Source organism: Apiospora phragmitis (genome assembly GCF_038363925.1).
Source record: "Apiospora phragmitis strain CBS 135458 chromosome Unknown utg000002l:1.0-5516284.0:1.0-5523493.0, whole genome shotgun sequence".
NCBI classification, from domain to species: domain Eukaryota; kingdom Fungi; phylum Ascomycota; class Sordariomycetes; order Amphisphaeriales; family Apiosporaceae; genus Apiospora; species Apiospora phragmitis.
This window is the reverse complement of record NW_027117400.1, coordinates 3761648-3780828: the sequence shown is the minus strand read 5'-3', so window position 1 is coordinate 3780828 and position 19181 is coordinate 3761648. Positions and strand designations below refer to the sequence as shown.

Sequence of the window (19181 nt, the reverse complement as noted above, 5' to 3'; positions counted from 1 at the left end):
GCTGTGCCAGATTGAGAGCTTGGCTAAGCTCTATACAGGCCGACCAGGATTGGGGTAATAATGAAGGACCTGGGCAGTAGTAATAGCTCGGCACTTATAGGCCGTCAACCCCAGTGCAACTCAGAGGGCGGGTGTTTTACCAGGAACGACCCCTGCCAGCCTGCCTCTCTGTCTTTTTCACACTACAAGGGTGGCCGAGCTCGCGATTCCATGCCAGAAGCCACCAGACAGCAGTCGGAATTCCGCGGCAGGGGGGTGGTGGTACAGGCAGCGTGCAGTACAGTACAGCAAAGTACACACGTATGCAGGCAAGGAATATAGTATAAAAAACAGGGTTAGGATGATCAGCTGTGCAGGATGTAGTAGTAACAGAAAACCATTCCGGGAAATTTCTTCGTCGTTGAGAAGGAAGAATGACGCGCTACCTATCGCTCTTTTCTTTTCCTGCTGCTACGGATGAGGGGCAAGGAGGGGCTCTGGATGGATGCTGGCAACAGAGAGGCCGGCCAGACCTGTGCTGGGGGGGTACTTCGTAGCCGTACATAGTATTTTGCATTGATCAAATTGGATTATATGCGCGCAAGCCAGCAAGCAGCAAGCAGCAAGACCCTAATTGATACGAAAGGGGCAGCAAGTGGGCAAAAAGGAAGAAGTCCACTTGTCAGGTCCAATTTCCAGAGCCCAGAGCGAGCCGAGCCCAGAGCTAGCCCGGAGCTCTAGAACACATCCTACCGTCGCATTGAGGCTCAATCTGCGACACGTTGCTAACGTCCGTCCCGCTCTGGACCAACTAATCACGGCCACCAAAAAGGCAAAGACCTTCCCCATTCCAAGCTTCGCGCTAGACTGCACTGGCAACGAATTCGTGCCAGCTGCGATATTTTACCAGCAGGCAATAAAATGGTGTTGATTGGCCTTCCAGAAACTGACAATGCCCTCGCAGGTCGGATGAAACACAGAATCGTGCAACTGGCTCGCGTCCTCTTTGACTCATGTCTTTAAGGTTCACGTGCGTTTACGACATTGATACGAGCCGGTTGTGCTACGTACATGACCTTCAAGGATCCGGGCTGGAGAGGGCAAATGAATGGATGTATCCCGGTACCTAGCACATCGTGATTGCTTTCAACCAAAAGCCAAATTACCTGGCGGATGATGCTTGATTGCGCCATTGCAGACATGAAATTGTTCCTTGCATTGTATGCGTGCTTCGGGCCTCGCTGTCTACCTTGGGTTGCTATGTTATCTTAATGTCCGTGGCTTCGTGAAGGCCTCACCTCATGCCGACTCTACACGGCCATATTCCCACCACAAACAAACAGGCCCACTCCCAAGAACCTCGGGCCCGTAGGGATATCAATGAATAAGACTGGTTAACCAGTCCGGAGTCTTGTCAAAGGCACTTCTACTCGGACGTTATACAAGACCATCTCCTGGGCTCAATCTACACGCCGAACCCGTCTGATGTCAGACGCCGTGTAGGGAGAAGGCCTCGAGGTCTCATAAGACTCACGGTGCACAGAGTGAGGATAACGGCATGGCAGTGTTGCGTGGAGAGACGGATGTAGGTTACTTTTTGATTGCAGCCCTCCTCCGCCACGAGTTCGCGTGCCACGGTCAGCCACCACGCAGCGCGCTGCGGACGTTGAGAGCACTATCGCATGGCATGTTAATCACGAAGGGGTTCGGGGCTTGTCAAAAGAAAAGAGGTTGGCTAAAATAAAATAAAATAAAATAAAATCAAAAAACGCCATGCCTCTTGCCGGCTGGGTTTGGACGCGAACGAAGACAAGCATGCAACAGAAGACAGAGGTACATGTAGGTTCGTCTCTGGCCAGACTAACCTATGTAGGACTATCTCAAAAGGGAAGATCGGACGGTTTTGAGCCAATCACGGCGTCTCGAACACAAGCCCGATCATTGGTGATACTCGATTCGTCTGGTGCAACGTACTGCACTTGTACTAGCATGTCGGGTTGACAGCCCTTTGCACGAAGACGACAGCCCTCAGAGCAGGTAGACTTATTGCCACGTACACGCATGCATGTACGGTGTAGGCAGCGCCCTTAGCTGATACTGGCAAATATCCTCCAAGGCTAGGTACATATCTTGCTTTTTGTGCCGGACCACTCAGCCACTCCCTCTCTTGTGGCTTGGCTCTCTTGCTCAGCTGCGACTTGGGGAGTTGCCTAATGCAGAAATTGGCGGAACCTCAATGGGCCCTCTGAAACGTTCATCCCATCCCGATGGGGCTAGGGGGGTAAGCTGGCTCGGCTGGCGAGCTGCCTTCTGCTCAAGAGGAAGCGGGGGTCACCCCGAAAAACACAAGCCCACCATGTTCAGGATTTTCTGGCTGTCTTCCTGCGATTCCCCGGCTAAGACCACCCTGTCACCCACCTGGCTCAAATGGTTAGTGCAACATGGCACGGTGCGAACGAGTCCAGCTGTGTGGGGTTAACTTCTATGTAAACATCAGATGAACCGAGTTGATGGCTTTGACGGACATCAGCCACGCAAAAGGCCATGTGGCACTGGGCAACATGATGAATCGGATATGTAGCTGTGACGTTGGCGCACCTTCTACCACTGCCATCTTTCCCCAAAGATGCTGCTGGCTGTGAGGCAAACAAGTCTGACCTTATTAGAACGGACTTCCGACGAACTCTAATGCAAGGCCCGATTCCAGCCCGCCGAGAATTGCATATGGAAGCCCGTTCTAGCAGAATCGTCTGGTGTGGATGACGGCATGGATATGAAAGATGAAGGTAATTACTCCCATCGTCTTTACTATGCATACACTACAAGGTTCTACCCTCTGTCAATACCCACAGAACCTGTCAGCTATCGCACCAGACGAATCAACCTGGCTAAGGTTCTTCTGGCCAACTTCTTCAGCTTGGGCAAAGGCAGCACGATATTCAATACGACGGCCTCATGTAATGGCGGGATGCATTTCATGGCCGACGTTGCAACTCAAGCCACCACTCGCCACATGAGGTGCGGCCAATGGAGAGTCGTAGCCAGCTGTTTGATCTCCCTACTTTTAGCCTTGAAGCTGCATCCGCACGCGCATTGCGAACCGTCCAATAGCCTGCCATGCTTCAGTAGCGCTGTAGGGCAAATGCTGGATGGCTGGGACGGGAAACCGTGGCACTCGTCCGATAACAACCTCGCTGGTGTGTGGCACTAAGGCAAGCAGATCGATCATATTGCCCAGTCCCACACGCCATCAACTGTTCGCTTTTTCTCTTCCAACTGCTTCGTCTTCTTCTTCTTCTTCATTGCTTGCAGATCTGATGCGGCAGTAAGACTTTAGTAGGAACTTGGATGCTGAGATGGTCGTTTCAGATACTCCGCTAACTGCATCCGTGACAACCAATGAGACGTACAGCCAGCGTTATAGCCGGTAAACGAGCGGGTTTGGGAGTGAGGACCATGAAATGACTCCTCGGTTCGTTTCCGTCCCTGGGTAGGCTGTGGGGGGTGATGCACGCTTGCTGTACATGACTGGTGGACTATCCCTTTCAGATGAAGGCTGAGTGAGTACACGACATGATACTAACTCATCGCCTGTTATTCTCGTTAGGCTTCCCACTATACTAATCTACAGTAACTCCCTCGGATGCATTCCCCATGTGGCCCTAAGCCTAAGGGCTTGCTTCTTTCTGATAAGCACCGCCCACGCTGCCATGATAACCCCCTTCCTGGTCCACCTCGGAATGTCCTTTCGACTTATCCTGCCAGGGCATAAGCTAACCTGGGCCGTCTCGGCCGATTCTACGAACCCTCGCAGGGTACCGCTCTACTTTGTCCCGGAGATGCTTATGCGGCTCTTAGCCTTAAGTCGCATCACTGCTTATTTGTGGTGTGCAGCTGAGCGTAAAGGAGGAAGATAAACTAGAGAAGGAATAGCGAATATCCTTCAACCTATATTGTGATATTCGAGAAAGTGCGCAACCTCTTGATCTGACACAAGCAAGCCACGCCCGATCTGGGTGCGTGGCGCCGCCCCCCGTTTGTCCATGCCAAAATGCTACGTAGGCCTCAAGACTCAGCTCCGACTCTCCATTCCTTGTTCAGTGCCATGGGGATAGACGACCAGCCTCCTGGCTGCTTTTGGCACTTCAGCTCACCCTCGCCCAGGAACCCCGGTTGTTTATACTTCCTACCAAAGAGTCATCGGTGTGCCATGACGAAATGGACTGCTTGACTGCCGACAGCCACGCGCCGATTCGGACATTATCACTGGGCAATATGCCCATCTGCTTTTGTGAGTTGTTCGAAACATACATGGCATATGCATGTGCATACTCTGTTGCTGACCACAGCGGTTCCGTTCCATTACGGGACAGCGGATGACTTGCCTTGGCAACCTTCGAACGGGTGCGATATCGACGACGAGCTCTTGTGTAAGTGAACCGACCAGGTTCCTGGATTGGGGAGAAGCACCTCATTTCCCTCTTTTAACCCCCATCAGCCGCTACGCTAGCTGCATGATCGGCCGGAAGTGGAATACGGAACCCCCAAGTAGGTTGGCATGCGACCTCGTTTTACGCTTACCGTCCCGTGCCGTCTTTCCCCTCAATAGCGTGCCGCAGGCAAAGCTGTCTGTCCCCATCTGGAGATGAGCAGAGAAGAGACCATGTATTTCCACGCGCGCGCTCAACACAGGGGTGATCGCCAGTGGAATATAACCGCCCCCGAGTTGCATTGTCTGAATCGAAGACTGGAAGGCGCATGCGTCGGTCGAGACCTTGATGACTTGTCATATTGCAATCTTACGATACGTTTCAGCCCGTGCGTACCCCCGATATCGTTGCGTGACGGTCTCTTTCAAGGCTACATACGCGATACGTATATACAAACATACGCGTATCGAGATGTTGACGAACTTCTCTGTGGTTGCATATCGTCTGCCCAGCGCGGCCATGTAGGAACGGTGGCCCCCAATGGGGGGATAGAGAGGAAGAGAGAGAGAGAGAGAGAGATATATATATATATATACATATTTATGTATATTCATATGCCACTCGAGCGGCAAGAACACATACTATAACGAACTCTTGTCGAGAATGAGAATACAGGCTGTATGAATGATATAACGCTACCGTTGCTATTGTGTCTAAGAATAAACTGGCCTGTGGCCGACTCCGGAGGAGGGCTATCGGTTGCTATTGCACCAAGGAGTATATCAATGGTGCTATGCGCCTCGCTCCCAAGCCGACTGTCACCTGGGCAGAGTTTTTCGATCTGCTTTCGTTTCTTCTGGGCATGCCCACTGCATATATCTCGATCTGGATTCATCATCGGGGACGTACGAGTGTTTCATGCGAATTGGTGGCTTTGAGCAACTTCTAGGGAATCATCGCCTGTAAGAAATGTGGCAAGTGTAAAAAGAAAGGACAGGAAGGGATTATATATGTGCCTGTTTATATTAATATAGATACACAAGTGTGATGCGGTACGAGAAGTTTTGATAGGATGTCCGGCTGCCTGTAGAGTTCACTCGCTCGCTGTACTGTCATGGTCATATGCATTCATGCCCGTACGGTAGATATCTACATACTGCAGCTTCTCTACGCTTCCGCTCCCCCCTCGTAGTCGCAAAGCCTCGCTTCTTCTTCGCATACATCGTAGTCAGTCAGACTCTAGCAAGCCCCCTTCTTCCCGTTTCCCTCCTGTCTTCTCTCTTCTCCCATTCCCGCCTTCTTCGTCCGCCCAAGTCCAAATAAGCACAAAAATGTCACTATGCAGTAATTGAAAATGCAACACCGAGGAACACCCAATGAACACACACACAAGCACAAACACACACGAACGATATGCAATGCTAACCCCCCCCTTGGAACAACAGTCTATCCCCAAAGAATCAGAATCAGAACGTCCCCCACCCCCTCCCTCCGGCTGGTAATAGCGGTAGTAGTAGTAGTAGAGTTCTAGCCTCGTGTCAGAATTGCAAAGGCAACTACCCGTCTCAAACCTAGCATCGCTCGAAACGCGTGATAGATTTCGTAACATCGTGATATAACATAGCCCCCCCAAAATGCGGATCTACCTAGTTCCTACAAACCTTCTCCTCTGCGTCTATGCTGTTCAGCTCCCACCCTTCGAGAAGAAGCTTCGACTTCCAAGACTGCTCAAACTCGCCAAACTGGTACGACGCCCGTCACCTTGAGACGCCGGGCCCTCCTTTTCCTGAGTTGCCGCTTGCTCCAGCGAAGTGACGCTTGATCTTTGCGTCTTCTTCAATACAGCTTTTGGTTTCTCCTGTTTCTCCTGCTTATCCGGTTTTTCCGGCTTCTCCGGCTTGTCCAGCTTCTCCTTCTCTATGACTTCACTATTGTGGCGGCTCTTGGTCAGCTTCCGAGGCTGGCGCTTGGCGTCTTTTGGTGCTGTTGGCGCTGGTGTTGCCGAGCCAGGGGTTTCGATGATGGAGCTCGAGTCGGACACGGAGCCGGGGTTCATGCTCTCATTGGATGGCTGACTGGGAGGTTGCGCGGGCCGAAGAGCCAACTGATTTGTTTGCGCTGGCACCAGAGATACCGCGGAGCCATTCATGTCCGAGGTGGAGATGATGGGCGGGCTGGGCGCGGGCTGGTTATCCATATAGTAATTTGAACCTGACGCTTGTTCTATCAGGGGCGGTGTCGGAGGCATGGGTGAAATTCTGGATGGCGCCAATGGTGGGAGTACCTGACCGGTGATGTAAGTATCCAGCTTCCTCCTGAGCAGATCGGCCTTGACGGGTTTGGCCAGGTAATCATTCATCCCAGCCGCCAGACACTTTTCTCTATCGCCCTGGATTGCGGAAGCTGTCATGGCGATGACCAACACCTTCCTCACGATCTCTATGTCATCCCTTCGCAGAAGCTTGGTGGCTTCGTAACCGTCCAAAATAGGCATCTGTACATCCATGAGAACGACGTGGTAAGGGTTGCCTGACTTGGCTTGCTCTCGTAGGCCCTCCACCGCCTTGAGACCGTTCTCGTAACATCCACTTTGGTATAGCCCAGTTTGCGGACGTATTGGATGGCTATCCTCTGGTTGATGAGGTTGTCCTCGGCAATGCATACTCGTATCTCATCCTTGGGAATCCGGGTTAGGTCCATGAAGGGATTGGGGGGTGGATTCGTGCTGTTTTTGGCCGTTTTCTGAGGCTTGTCAATAATCTGTGGCATATGGATGGTTTGTGCATCGCCAGCAGAGACTTCTGGTTTCGCCTTGTCGAAAGTGACGCTGAACCAGACTGTCGTGCCAATATTTTCCTCGCTTTCCAACTCGATCCTTCCTTTCATCATGGTTTCGATAAGACTTGCAGATGCTGAGACCCAGACCGCTGCCGCCATACTTTCTAGCTGTACTGGCATCTGCTTGGCTGAATGGCTGAAACAACTTGATCAACTGCTCCCGCGGAATTCCAATGCCGGTGTCCCGGACCCAGAAGGTCAATGTCGCGTTCTCGGCCGTTTCGGAATCGATTCTTGCCCCGATTGTGACAGCCCCGTCTTCCGTGAATTTGAGACTGTTCGAGATCAGGTTGCCGAGCACCTGGTGCAGGCGGATGGGATCTCCATATATGAGCATTGGAGGAAGATTAATGTCCTGGATGATCTTCACGTTCTTCTTTGATGTCTTTTCTCGGTTACTGTACGAGGCAGCGCGGACAACTTCCTTAACCATCTCCTCAGGATGGAAACGCAACAATGTATAGTTTCATCTTGTCCGCTTCAATCTTGGAGAAGTCGAGGATGTCATTGATGACGGCGAGGGAGTAGGTCTGCCGAGACTCGAATAGAGTCGGCCATCTCGAGTTGTTCTCTGTTGAGGTTGCTGTCTCAAGCAGCTCCGAGTTGCCGATAACACCGTTCAGCGGTGTACGTAACTCGTGAGAAACGTTGGCCAGGAATATTGACTTGGCCTTGGCAGCCTCCTCGGCTATTTTGACGTTCCGTAGTGCTTTCGCTTCGGCATGCTTGGCCTTGGTTTCGGCTTCCAAAGCTTGTGCAAGAGCCTGCTTTTGGACCTCGACCATGCCAACGTTCTCGGCAGATACCTTCTCTATCGCTTTCATTGACAGCGCGTTCGAATAGCTGATACCGATCTGGTTGACTAGCAATTGCAACACTGTCACATTCCTGTCGGTGAATGCACCAGGCTCCCCCTCAAGGTATAGAACACCGAGCAGGGGTTTCGAACCGTGGCAGATGGGGATCGCGATGACAGCCTTGCTGAGTGGGTTTCTTTGTAGCCACATCTCACTCACGTTGCCAAATCTCTCATCCTTGATGAGATCTGGAATGAAAACCGCCTCTCGGAAGCGTGTACAGTAGAGTACAACGTTCTCGGCAACAAGAGAAGTGCCTGCTAATGGTCTTGGAGGCATATGTGCAGCAGCTCCCTTGTCAGGCTCGCCACTGGCGGCAACACACCAGGCCTCTTCCTCTGCCTCCTCGTCCTGCACAACAATGGCAGCTTGCGTAGCGGATCCACCGCAAGTCTGAAGGATGACATCGCACATAGTTCTCAGTAGTGTATCGACCTGCAATACGGATGAGATGACCTGCGAAGACATCAGGATTGCGTGCAGGTCGATCATGTCCAGTGTAGGAAGCCCGACACCCGATTCAGGCTGTACCGAGCCCCGCCAGGCAGCCATCCGGGTTTCTCTCGACTCTGCAATGGTAGCCTGCTGTGACCTCTGCACATCATCGTCTTCAGGGTAGGCCACGGATGCGGTGTCGCCCGCAAAATCGGTCTGCACACCGGCCTCGACAGTTCTCATGTTTTGCGTAGGTCCGTAAAGAAGCAGTGCGTGCTCCTCCTCGATACGGCGTGCAATGCCGATAGCACCTAACTGTTGCCATAGGCCAACCGATTCCCTCAACACAGCTCGGGCCGATCTCCTGGCGGACTGTCGAATAAAAAAGCCGGCCATCAGGAAATTCCCCAGAGCTTCTTCAAACGTGAAGTTGTGTTCAGACGCGTGGTCCAATCCAGTCTCATACAGGCGCATTGCTTCTCCGTGATCCCGGGAGAGCTCGGCGATCAAGGCATCCATGTATCTTGACCAGGATAGATAGTTTACATCTGAAACTATCTGCCAGTCCTTGATCTGTTTGTTGTACCCTTGCAGTAAGGCCATGGTATCCTGAACTTCATTTTGCAGGTCTTCAGCCTTGTTGCGTGGGTCGCCGAGCTTTTGGAACAAGAGGCCAGTCAGAGAAAGGCTGTAGAACAAGAGTACAACCCGAGTGTTCCGGCCAGACCATAAGAGTTGTATCTTCTCAATGCATCTTCGTCCGATCTCACAGGCCTGCTCGTAATGCCCGTATAGATACATGGGAATGATCTCGTTTGCTTCGTATAGTAGCAAGGACCTGCCGTCATCCCTCGCGGCACTGCTCAACCAGTCTTTGTAGCCTGTGGAAGAGTGCTGCGGATCGGACATTACCTCGAGGGGTTTTGAGGTCTGCGTTTTACCTGCCATAGCACGGCAAGTTTGCCTGACAGATATGAGCATGGGACCACCTCGAGTATCTAGATGCCACCCGGAAATCTCCTCGCAGCAGTATTGACAAATTGCTTCAAGGTCTGCATAATTCTCGCTGGCGTACAACCGGGTTTGCGCAGAATACCCGAAGCTGAGAATGACAGATAACCGGTCGCCGGCAGCGGCAGCAAACTCGATTGCTTGCTCCAACTGACTGACTGTAACGCCGATAGGGATACGAACGTGGGCTACTAGATTAGTGTATATCATATAACCACGCGCCGATGAGAATGGATCTCTCAGTCGGTCCAGCAGCTCCATGGCTTGGCTGCCCAGCTCGGCCGCAAACCCCACCATGTTGAAGCGCGTCAAGGCTATGGTAGCCACGTATAGGAAGGCGGTTGCGGACTGCGGGTATGAGCCCTGATTTAGATGTAGCCGCAGCATCGTCAAAGTGAGGTTATAGAAGCTAAGGCTGTCACTCCACCAGGCTGCGGTGCAGGCGTCTGCAAGTATGGCCCCAACTGACACAAGCTGGGGGTCACTGCTGGGCGAATTCAGGAGCGCCATGCGGTCCGTAGCTGCGACTTGAGCTGATAGTTTCATAAACTCTGCGTCGAGCGACTCAAACGTCACGCTTGGGCCATCGTCGAAGTCGACTTGTAGTTGCTCGAGACTGCTCTTCAGAATGCTAAGCGCGGTGTGCGAATCACCATTCTGAGCCGAGATTCGCGATTGTATAAGCCAAGCCGACGCCTTGTCCCCTGCAGTTCTAGCATAGTGAAAAATCGTATCCAGGAAGCGATGGGCAGTAGTGTTTTGTCCCATATAGACATAACATTCTGCTGCGCGCAGGTACAGTTGCAGTGTCTCCTCGTACTCGACATCGTCTTGGGTCTCGTCCCAGGGATCTGTCTCTTGCAAGAGCTCGATGGCGCTGGAGAAGTACTTAGCAGCGGTTGGCCGAGCGCCATTCTCAACTGCAACCGACGCGCGTTCAATCAAATATTTCCTGTATGGTTTTCGAGACTTCACTCGGGCCTTAATTTCGGACAGTGCTTCACATATGTGTGATGCGGTGCTGTCCCGCGACCTTATGCCGGAATATAACGACTCCTTCATCAAGGTCTGGGCAATATGGAAATGCATGTTGCTCTTATTGCACTCGCGCAGACAAGAAGCGGCCTGGATGTACCGGTCGTGAGTGAATCGAAACCGATCGTCCGTTTCGCCTTGAACAATGATATATGCTGCGATGGCTGCTTGTAGCCCAGCAACCGCTTCTTCTTTCGTGTATCTTGTGTGAAGCTCAGAACCCTCAGTGCACATGCAGTCAACCGTGTTCGAATCAAGGTCAAGAAGTGTGCAGATAAGCTGGAACGAGAATGAAGTTCCAACTAAAGAGGCCCAGGCTAGCAAGGACCGAGAGGCTGGAGGTAGCTCGCTCAGTCTACGGGTCACGAAGTCAGTGTCTAGAAGGTCGTAGTCATGCTCGCTCTTGAACTGGTCAAATAGCTTATTCAGATCATAAAGCCAACGATTTTCCTTGTACTCATACCATATGCACTTCGAGCGGTAAGCAGCACCAAGCATTTCGCGCATGTAGAAAGGGTTTCCCTGGGTTTTGGCCTGGATGACGATTGCTAATGGTTCGATCTCAGGGATAGGCCTGCACAGTGTCGATGCGACATAATGCTGAATTTCAGATTCGATCAACGGTTCCAAGACAATTCGAGTGATGCGGGGTCCGTTGGCTTTGGGATGTTCTTCGGAATCAGATGGCTGCAAAACCTTCATGACCTTCTCGGCAGCGATCTCCTCCGGCCTGTAGGTCACGATAACAACCATCTTTAGCCTTGCCCCGATCATCTGCGTAATGAGTTCTAGGCTCTCATCATCGCTATAGTGCAGGTCATCCAAGACAAAGCAGATGAAGTGGTATGTGGTAAAAATCCGGAGTATATCTAGGAACGTGTTCATTAGACGAATGGTCTTCGTGGATGCACCAGAACGAAGGAACTCTGAGAGGTCGCAGACGGGACCCGTGGACTTCTTGCTTGGGCGCCGGGGGAGCTTCCAGGAGATGAACCTCGCCTCCGAATAGTAGCTCGGATGTTGTCATTCTTGGAAGGGCTTTGTGCTGCAGAAGCCGACCTTTGCACCATGGTTTCGGCAGGACCAAACAGATGCTCTGGCAGGCCAAGCAGTTTGTGCAGCATTGGCCAAATGGGACGGACATACTCCTTCAGGGCCATGTGAAGTGGCGTCTCGGTATTCCTTTCAACGAACACTTGCCTAAAAAGGGACGAAACGAGCTTGAGTAGTGGCCCAAAAGCAGTTCTCCTGGCTGTGTCGAATTTGGAAGTAGCACAGTAACCCCTTCTTTTGGCATCTGCAAGTACTTGCTGTGCGAGCGTTGATTTACCGAGACCTCCAGCCCCTTCAATGACCACCACCTCACAATGGCCTCTCCTTCGGAATTTGGTTGAGCCAAGCTGCCGGGAGAGCGAGCAGTTGCTCTCGATACCACTGTGCCTTGTTTGCCTGTCGCCGAAGCTGTCTGTGAGACTCTTTGTCTCAAAAGATACGGACTGGTGCCGTTCCCAAGCTCGTGTTATTCTTGGGGCGCCGGATGAATGGCCCGACGACGCAGTTTCACCAGATATCGTGGGCGCGTCATTGCCATTCAGCAGACTACTGAAGCCCGTTCTCGGGGGTCTTGTGTCCGCCGAGAGCGTCTGGTTTGTGAACGAGCCACTTCTTCGGTTCGGACCGCCTTCAACAGAGCTTGCGCCCTCACTTGAGCCATCGGCAGCGTCTAGAAAGTCATTTGACAACGCCGAGCCATCAGAGAATCTATTGCCGGTAGCGACAGAGCTCTGGTGTGTTCTGGCCACCCGCTCGATCACTTTGATCATGGCCTGCCTTTCCATTGAGCGGCCGATCATGTTTGTGGGCAGCATGAAAAAGGAACTAACATCTCGCGATGCTATTTTCCAAGACCTTAGAGCCAGATTGTCCCCCCTGGCTAGATGCTCCTTGACCATTTGAAAATCGAACCGCAAGCCACTAACGGAATGATAGCGATCATGAATATTCTTGGCCGTGCATTTCTGTATAATCCGGCCAAGGACATCCGGCGCATCTAGCCGTGTAGTAGACACGAGGGGTATCCGCTTGCCCAATACGGACTGTATTATATCCAGTGGTGTGGGCGCATTAAAGACCGGTTGCTGCGTGAGGAGTTGCCAAAAAAGAATACCTATCGAGTATATATCGGTTCGAGTATCGGGCTCAGCTGGCATACGGCCCGTCTGCTCAGGACTGATGTATACCAATTTGTGCTTCGCCCCTAGCTCTTTGGATAGAGTAGACCAGCCGGTGCTGGTGAGACCATGCTCGAACGTCCGCAGCCCCGAGCCGAAGCCAGTTAACTTGACTCGGTTTTCCCCGATATTGTAATGAAAAGTGTCGCCCCGTATCTCGCCATGTATCATGCCATGCCTGTGGTGGAGGATTTCTAAGCACTGAGTGGCGCCAATGGCAAAATCGAGGAAATGTTGCAGGCTGATCGGCTCGTCCAGGTTGAAATGTTCACGCCGATCAGCTTCCCATCTATCTTCTACTCTTTTGGCATAGTAGTATGCAGGCCCTAGGTCCATCACCTCGGATAGATAGTTCGGACCGGGTGATTCGTATATAGCAACAACAATCGGCCCACGATCGCTTGGCTGCGGGGGTAGCCTGATCAAATCTATCGGTTTCACGATATGGTCTCCATTCGGGTCGGAGGTGGCGATGAGGTTCTTGCAGGTGTGGAAAACTCGTTCCTCCCGCAAGACATGGTAGGAAACACGCGCGACTACCGGCTGCTCTTCGAGATTGGAAAGGTCGGGACCCGAGGCGTTCGGGGTGGAGGCTGATGATTTATCGCTGGCAATTTCGTCCTGGGGAGCAGGGCTGGTGGAGGACCGTCCGGCGTAAGTAGGAGGGCTCGTGACATATTGAGAGGGGGTCGTCGCTGCCGAGAAGGGCGAGACAAATCGTGTGCCGGCGACATGCCAGTTGTCGTATGTCGAGTGGACTAAATCGGGCGACTCCCAAGAGTAGCCGGCGATCTGGCCTAGACGTTCCAAGATACGCGCTGGCGGATCGAGCTGGTCGTCTATCACGACCACAGAGCCGCCGTCCATGGCGACGTCTAAGGAATCATAGGCCAGGCAGACTAAACTAGCAACAGGTCGAGCTTTCAGGTTTGTCCGGCTTCAAAGATGGAGATGTGGTGTTGGGGAACGCGGGTGTAGCGCTCATGGGTTCGTCGGTTACTGGACATAGCAGGGTCTCTTTTACTTCTTCTTTTTTGTCCCCTTGCTCGGTTCTCGACGAATATGGCAACCGCAAAAAGCCAAAGGGTCCAAAAGTGAGCAGTGACCGCCCTTGTGGAGATGGAACTGGTGAGTAAAGTAAGTACAAGTGAGTTAACTCGTTAGGTAAGTAAAGTGCGCGAAGGGCGTCAATGTTGGTCGCGCTGGGGGGAAGGGGGGGGGGGGTGCGGGCAGCCCAGCAGGCCATAAGTGGGCTAGAGCTATGCTAGGTTAGGTGCTTGGTGTGCACAAACGCTGCGCTTGCTTTCTGTAGCGGTGGATTGCCGCAGAAGTCGGCTGAGATAGAATTCGGTAGCAGAAACAAGATAGGTTGCAAGACCCGAACTGCTCGGCCTCTCTTTTTGCTTCGTCAAGGAGCCCCCCGACTGCCAATACTCTGCCAGTGTTGGAGAAGGGACATACGACGAGAAGGGCAACAAATTAAATTCGGAGAATCCCTTGTCTGCGCTTCTCTTGAGTCTTCGGGCTGCCATAGTGGATAGCCAGTGGGTAAAGTCGGATGGGGTATCCCCTACCTAACCTCGCAAATTCGACTGTTTCTTCCTTGTTTCCTGCCGTCTATTCCAGTGCTATCTACATCTCTTACAGCAGGCAGAGGCCCCCTCAAGGCATTCCATCCTTTGCGCCCATGGCAAATACCGAAAGTGCGCAAATTTCCTCCTGTCCCCTCTGCCCCTCGGGGGAGAGCAAAGGTCACGACAGGGGGGGCAAGGCAAAGGGAGCAAGCTTATGTAGCAGTAGGCCTACAGCACTGACGTATGATGTAAGAGACGCCCCCATCCGTGGCACATGGCTTCCGAGGGCCCTGGTCAACACGTCGATTTTCTCCCTGGCTGTGTACTGATATGTATGGAGTATGGGCATGAGCCCAAAACCATCCACAACACTCGATATCTGTAGAATCATGAATGTGGTCAATTATGCCGTGCTCCCGCTCCCCAGATCAGATTAGGAGCACTCGAAGACTGCTTACATACGGTAAAGGGGAAAGGTTCGGACCTTAGCATGTTGACTTCCTTAGCACGTGTGCTACGATGTACTAGGTTACCTACCACCACTACCACTTTACACTTCGAGACATCAATCAGGTCAAGCCAATCTATTCCTGTTGCAGCATAATTGGTGTGCATTAGTCCAATGAAATAGTCGGTCAAGGACCCCCAAATATTCAGCGAATAATAACTGCCGAGTACCCAGGAATAGGTGATTACTCAAGGTAACCACAGGTTTGTTTGCTCTGCTACTACATGTTTCAAGTATAGCAATCCGTGCGGTCCCGTCATGCGTAAGATGCACACCACTCACATACATGTAGAAATCCTAAAATGCTCACTCAGCACGCAGTCATTTAGTGCCATAAAATCATCAAATTTCGCTCAAGTCTATAGCTCTATAGCGATACATCTTGCCCTTCCATTCCCTCGAGATTGCCTGTTGTTTTTTAACCAAGCACACCCGCGAGACCGCCGGCCTGGTCCCTATCAAATAGCATCTCGTCAAATCTCGTAGCAGGTATATTCTCCCGAAAACTCCGGCTGCCCTGCTTCGTCGTATCTAAGAAACGAAGCCCATATCAGATGCTTCCAACGCAAATGCAAATATACCATAGAATATTCCCGTCAACTCTACTTGATTTGCTCAAAGACTCTATTTGGGGTGCGACGGCAGACCGGCCTTCTTCGCGGCGATAGGGCCCTGGTTGAGACGGCGCTCGCCGTTCTGGCGGCCGTTGACGAAGTCAGGGTAGTTGAGGGTAAGCTCGACGGCGCCGTTCAGAATGTGGTCGGCGGCCTCCACACCAAGCATGAACGAGTGGTCCTGGTTACCGACTTCGTATCGCCAGCTGCCGAAGCGACCGCGAGAGTAGATGTCCATGTCCTGGAGCTTGGGGAGAAGCTCCTTGAGAACGCCCTCACGCTCCAGGGCAGGGGTAGGGTAACCGTGGTCGAACTTGCGGTGGTAGGTGGAGACAATCTCGTCCTCAGGCTTGATCATCTCGGTATTGATCAGACCCTGGATACAGTCGCGGAGAAGGTTGGCCTCATCCACAGGCTTCTTGGTCGACTGAGAGACCTCGAGCATGATGGACCAGTAAGGACCCTCCTTCGCCTCAGTGCTCTTAGGCTTGCTGCCGTCGGCCAGCTGCTGGGTGGCGAGCTTGGCGTCCTTCTGGGGCTGGTTGTAGGGAGAGATAGTTGGAGAAAATGGTGGCACGGTAGAAGGGGCAGTTGTCCTCGGGGAAGTAAAGCTATTGTGGCATGTGAGTATCCCGTTCATAAAGTAGTCATCAGATGTGATAACGTACCCAGCACTTGTCGCCAATGCGCTCAGGGCGCTCGCCTCGCAGACCGACACCAATGACGTGGGTAGACGAGTAGTACAAGCCCTTGCTGAGATCGACCAGCTCCTTGTTGTCCATAGCCTCAACCAAGTGGTCGACAGCCATGGTGGAAATCAGCTTCTCGTAGCCGATGGTAGTACCGTCGGTCATGGTAACCATCTTCTTGGCAGCGTTCACCTTGGAAACGGCACCTTGCTTGCCAAATCGCTTGTTCTCCTTGGGAGAGTGTCGGCAACCGCGATCCAGATACCACCAGTGCCATCGCGAGCAGGGAACTTGAAAGTGGCGTTGGGGCCCCAGTTTCCAGCAACCTTGTTCAGGATAACGTTCTTGGTGACAGTCTTGACATCAGGGGCGGCAACACGCTCACCGAGCCAGGCAGCTTGCATCTGTCATGTGTGAGGAGATACTCAACAAATTTCCGTGTCGGGGAAAACTTACATCGGTGGTGGGAACGGCCCAGACCTTGTAGTTGTATGGCCTCATGAAGATGTTGGCAATACCCTCACCAGTCATGCGGATAATCCACTCATCGAAGTTCTTGGGCTTGGTGTTGGCAACACGGCACTCGAGGGCGGAATCGATAAGGCCGTTCATGCAGACAACTTGGTCCTCCTTGGGCAGCATGGAGATGTTGTTCTGGAAGGGGTAGGGAACCCAGAGACCCTTGTAGCGGACGTAAGAGATACGCTGGTGAGTGTACCAGTCATCCTCTTTGGGCAAGGCCTCGTCGATGCAGTCGTCGAAGTACTTGTAGTGGGAGAAGATAACGTGGCCGCCAACGTCGTACAGCTGCAGAACGAATCATTATTAGCCCCAGTGCTCCCAAGCTGCCTGTGAAGAACAGTAGACTTACGAAACCTTCCGGGGTGACATCTGTGGAAGCAAGACCTCCAGCCTTCTCGCTCGAGTCGACGATCAACCAAGAGGCGCCCTGGACCTGGTGCAGACGCTTAGCAGCACCTACAGCGTGTTAGCTCTCTCGGCTGCTTTCGAGGTAAATCTGGAACTCACCAAGACCGGTAGGGCCCGCGCCAATAACGAGAACATCGACGTTGCTGTTCAATTGTTGTCAGTACGAGGGTCCAGGCGGGTTGGCTGGCTGGTGGAGGGGCGGTGCCATTCGCAACAATGGCAAGCGGCAATGGGTGAAGCAATTCCTCCAGGAGGTACTTACATGTCAGCCATTTTGCTTTCTTCTTTCAGATCTGGAGTGATGACTTGGTATGCGAGGGGGTTCTCAAGTTCTTGGACGGGAGAAGTCTTGAGGGAAAGTTGTGAATTCGGACGGTGAGGAGGAGCGGTATTAGAATAAAACAAACGACCCCACTCCTACCTAACCTACAAGGATTCCCAAGCAGTTTAGTATTCTTATAGATCATGTACCGGTTTGTTTTCTTCCTGGGTCAGGTATTGGACGTTGCGACTTAAGGGAGGTGGGAGGTAGCGCAACGAAACAGGTACCTGGGCCGGGGGGTCGATAGTCGCTCTACCCCTCATGCCCTCCCACTTCAGCTCGTGCGAGGGGAAGTACCATTCCCTGGCCAGTACTCAAGTCGCGGGGTCGATCAAGGTCGATCCGGCCAACAAATCACTTTTTTCTCCTCCTACACCGCACCAAAAGTCGAGCTATCTCGTTGTACCTCCTTAGTTAAGCGAGTCTCCCGTCGTCTGGACCTCGCTGTCGAGAAGATTGAACATGCATCACTTCAAATAGGGGGGGGGGTGCCATTCTGGGGGGGCTATACTGGAGACAAGACCGCCCATCATGTAAAAAAGAGGACCTGATTCGAAGCGCAGATCTCGGAGTGTTGCACCAGGAGCCGTCGCTCACTTCCCTAATTCGCAATTGTGTTTGTCCCCCCTTTTTTTCAATGCCTGCAAGATGCGCGCGTCGTGGAGGAGAGCTCCAGAGGGAGAGAGGCAGAGAGCACTGAGAGGCGGGCAAGTGTTACTTCTGAAAGCTTGGAGATAGCTTGGCGACAAGCTTAGATACACTGACAGCAGTGTAGTAGGTTGTGATGGCACGCTGCGAGACCGAGCTCTATCACCCACGCACCTATTCTACTCTTCGATAATTCAATTTCATCATCGTTCCCACAGCAAGCCGCGACTCTCTGCCTTACACCCTTGCATTTCAATCTTGTGTAAAATGAAGCAATATCCACCGCCCGCATCTGTCACGCATTTCTCACATGTCCAGGCTTGGCATTCCTGTTTCATGCTTCCATGGGAGGTTTAAATCCCAGATGCTGTGCACACCCAAGCTGCAATGCCCTGCCCACTACTACCGTATGGTGCCATTTTAGTTTCGCTCCGTCAGCACTCAGCGTTGTGCAACAATTGGCTTTTTTTACCCGTTGGCGTGGACGAAGCATCGACGGGCCTAAAACAGAACACTCCAAAAAGGAACCACTGCCCGCTGGCCAACAGTCCCGGCCGCCGGAGATCAACAGATAAGCGGACTGGCCGTGAGCCCTTCTCCCGCCCTGCGATTGGTCCGTCGACATTTCTGATCGTCCAGCTGTTCTCCTCAACGTGAAAAGCCTGCCATTGGGCTAGACTACTATAGTCAGGAACAAACGTGAACCCCCTTTTTCCCGGACGTTGCCACTAGTCGGATAATACTACATGTACTTACAGTACTCACTACTATCCGCTAACAGCACCCTTTTTGCTCGAACGGGCTTGGTGGTGCATTTACGGCGTCAATACTACCAGCCTATTTGCAGTAGCATTCAGCTTCCAGCTTCCATCAGTTCGCTGCTATCTGCTAACCAACGTTCTAGGTGCTCACATGCACAATGTGTGTGGGTGGGTAGGTGGGTGGTATCCCTTCGCCGGCTTTATTTCACAGATCTTGCTTTTTCTTGACTGACTAGCGGGCGACGTCGAATTGAGTACGGTTCATGGGTCTTGACAGATCATCTAATTTCGATAAGAGCAAGCAGCAACCTCAGCCAGT

The 19181-nt window shown here is 52.4% G+C and overlaps 2 protein-coding genes across 2 annotated transcripts; both read right to left on the bottom strand.

Moving 5' to 3' along the window:
* Positions 1-6093: 6093 nt before the first annotated feature.
* PG994_001951 (serine/threonine protein kinase) lies at positions 6094-13683 on the bottom strand (the record flags this gene model as incomplete). Its single annotated transcript, XM_066853360.1, has 5 exons — positions 6094-6972; positions 7023-7311; positions 7349-7645; positions 7698-11454; positions 11511-13683. 5 exons carry the CDS (start codon positions 13681-13683, stop codon positions 6094-6096), a joined length of 7395 nt encoding a protein of 2464 aa, XP_066721501.1.
* A 1839-nt stretch (positions 13684-15522) lies between these two features.
* Positions 15523-17404, bottom strand: PG994_001950 (UDP-galactopyranose mutase; the record flags this gene model as incomplete). Its single annotated transcript, XM_066853359.1, has 7 exons — positions 15523-16050; positions 16181-16432; positions 16453-16605; positions 16658-17008; positions 17073-17179; positions 17231-17274; positions 17394-17404. 7 exons carry the CDS (start codon positions 17402-17404, stop codon positions 15523-15525), a joined length of 1446 nt encoding a protein of 481 aa, XP_066721500.1.
* Positions 17405-19181: the final 1777 nt, after the last annotated feature.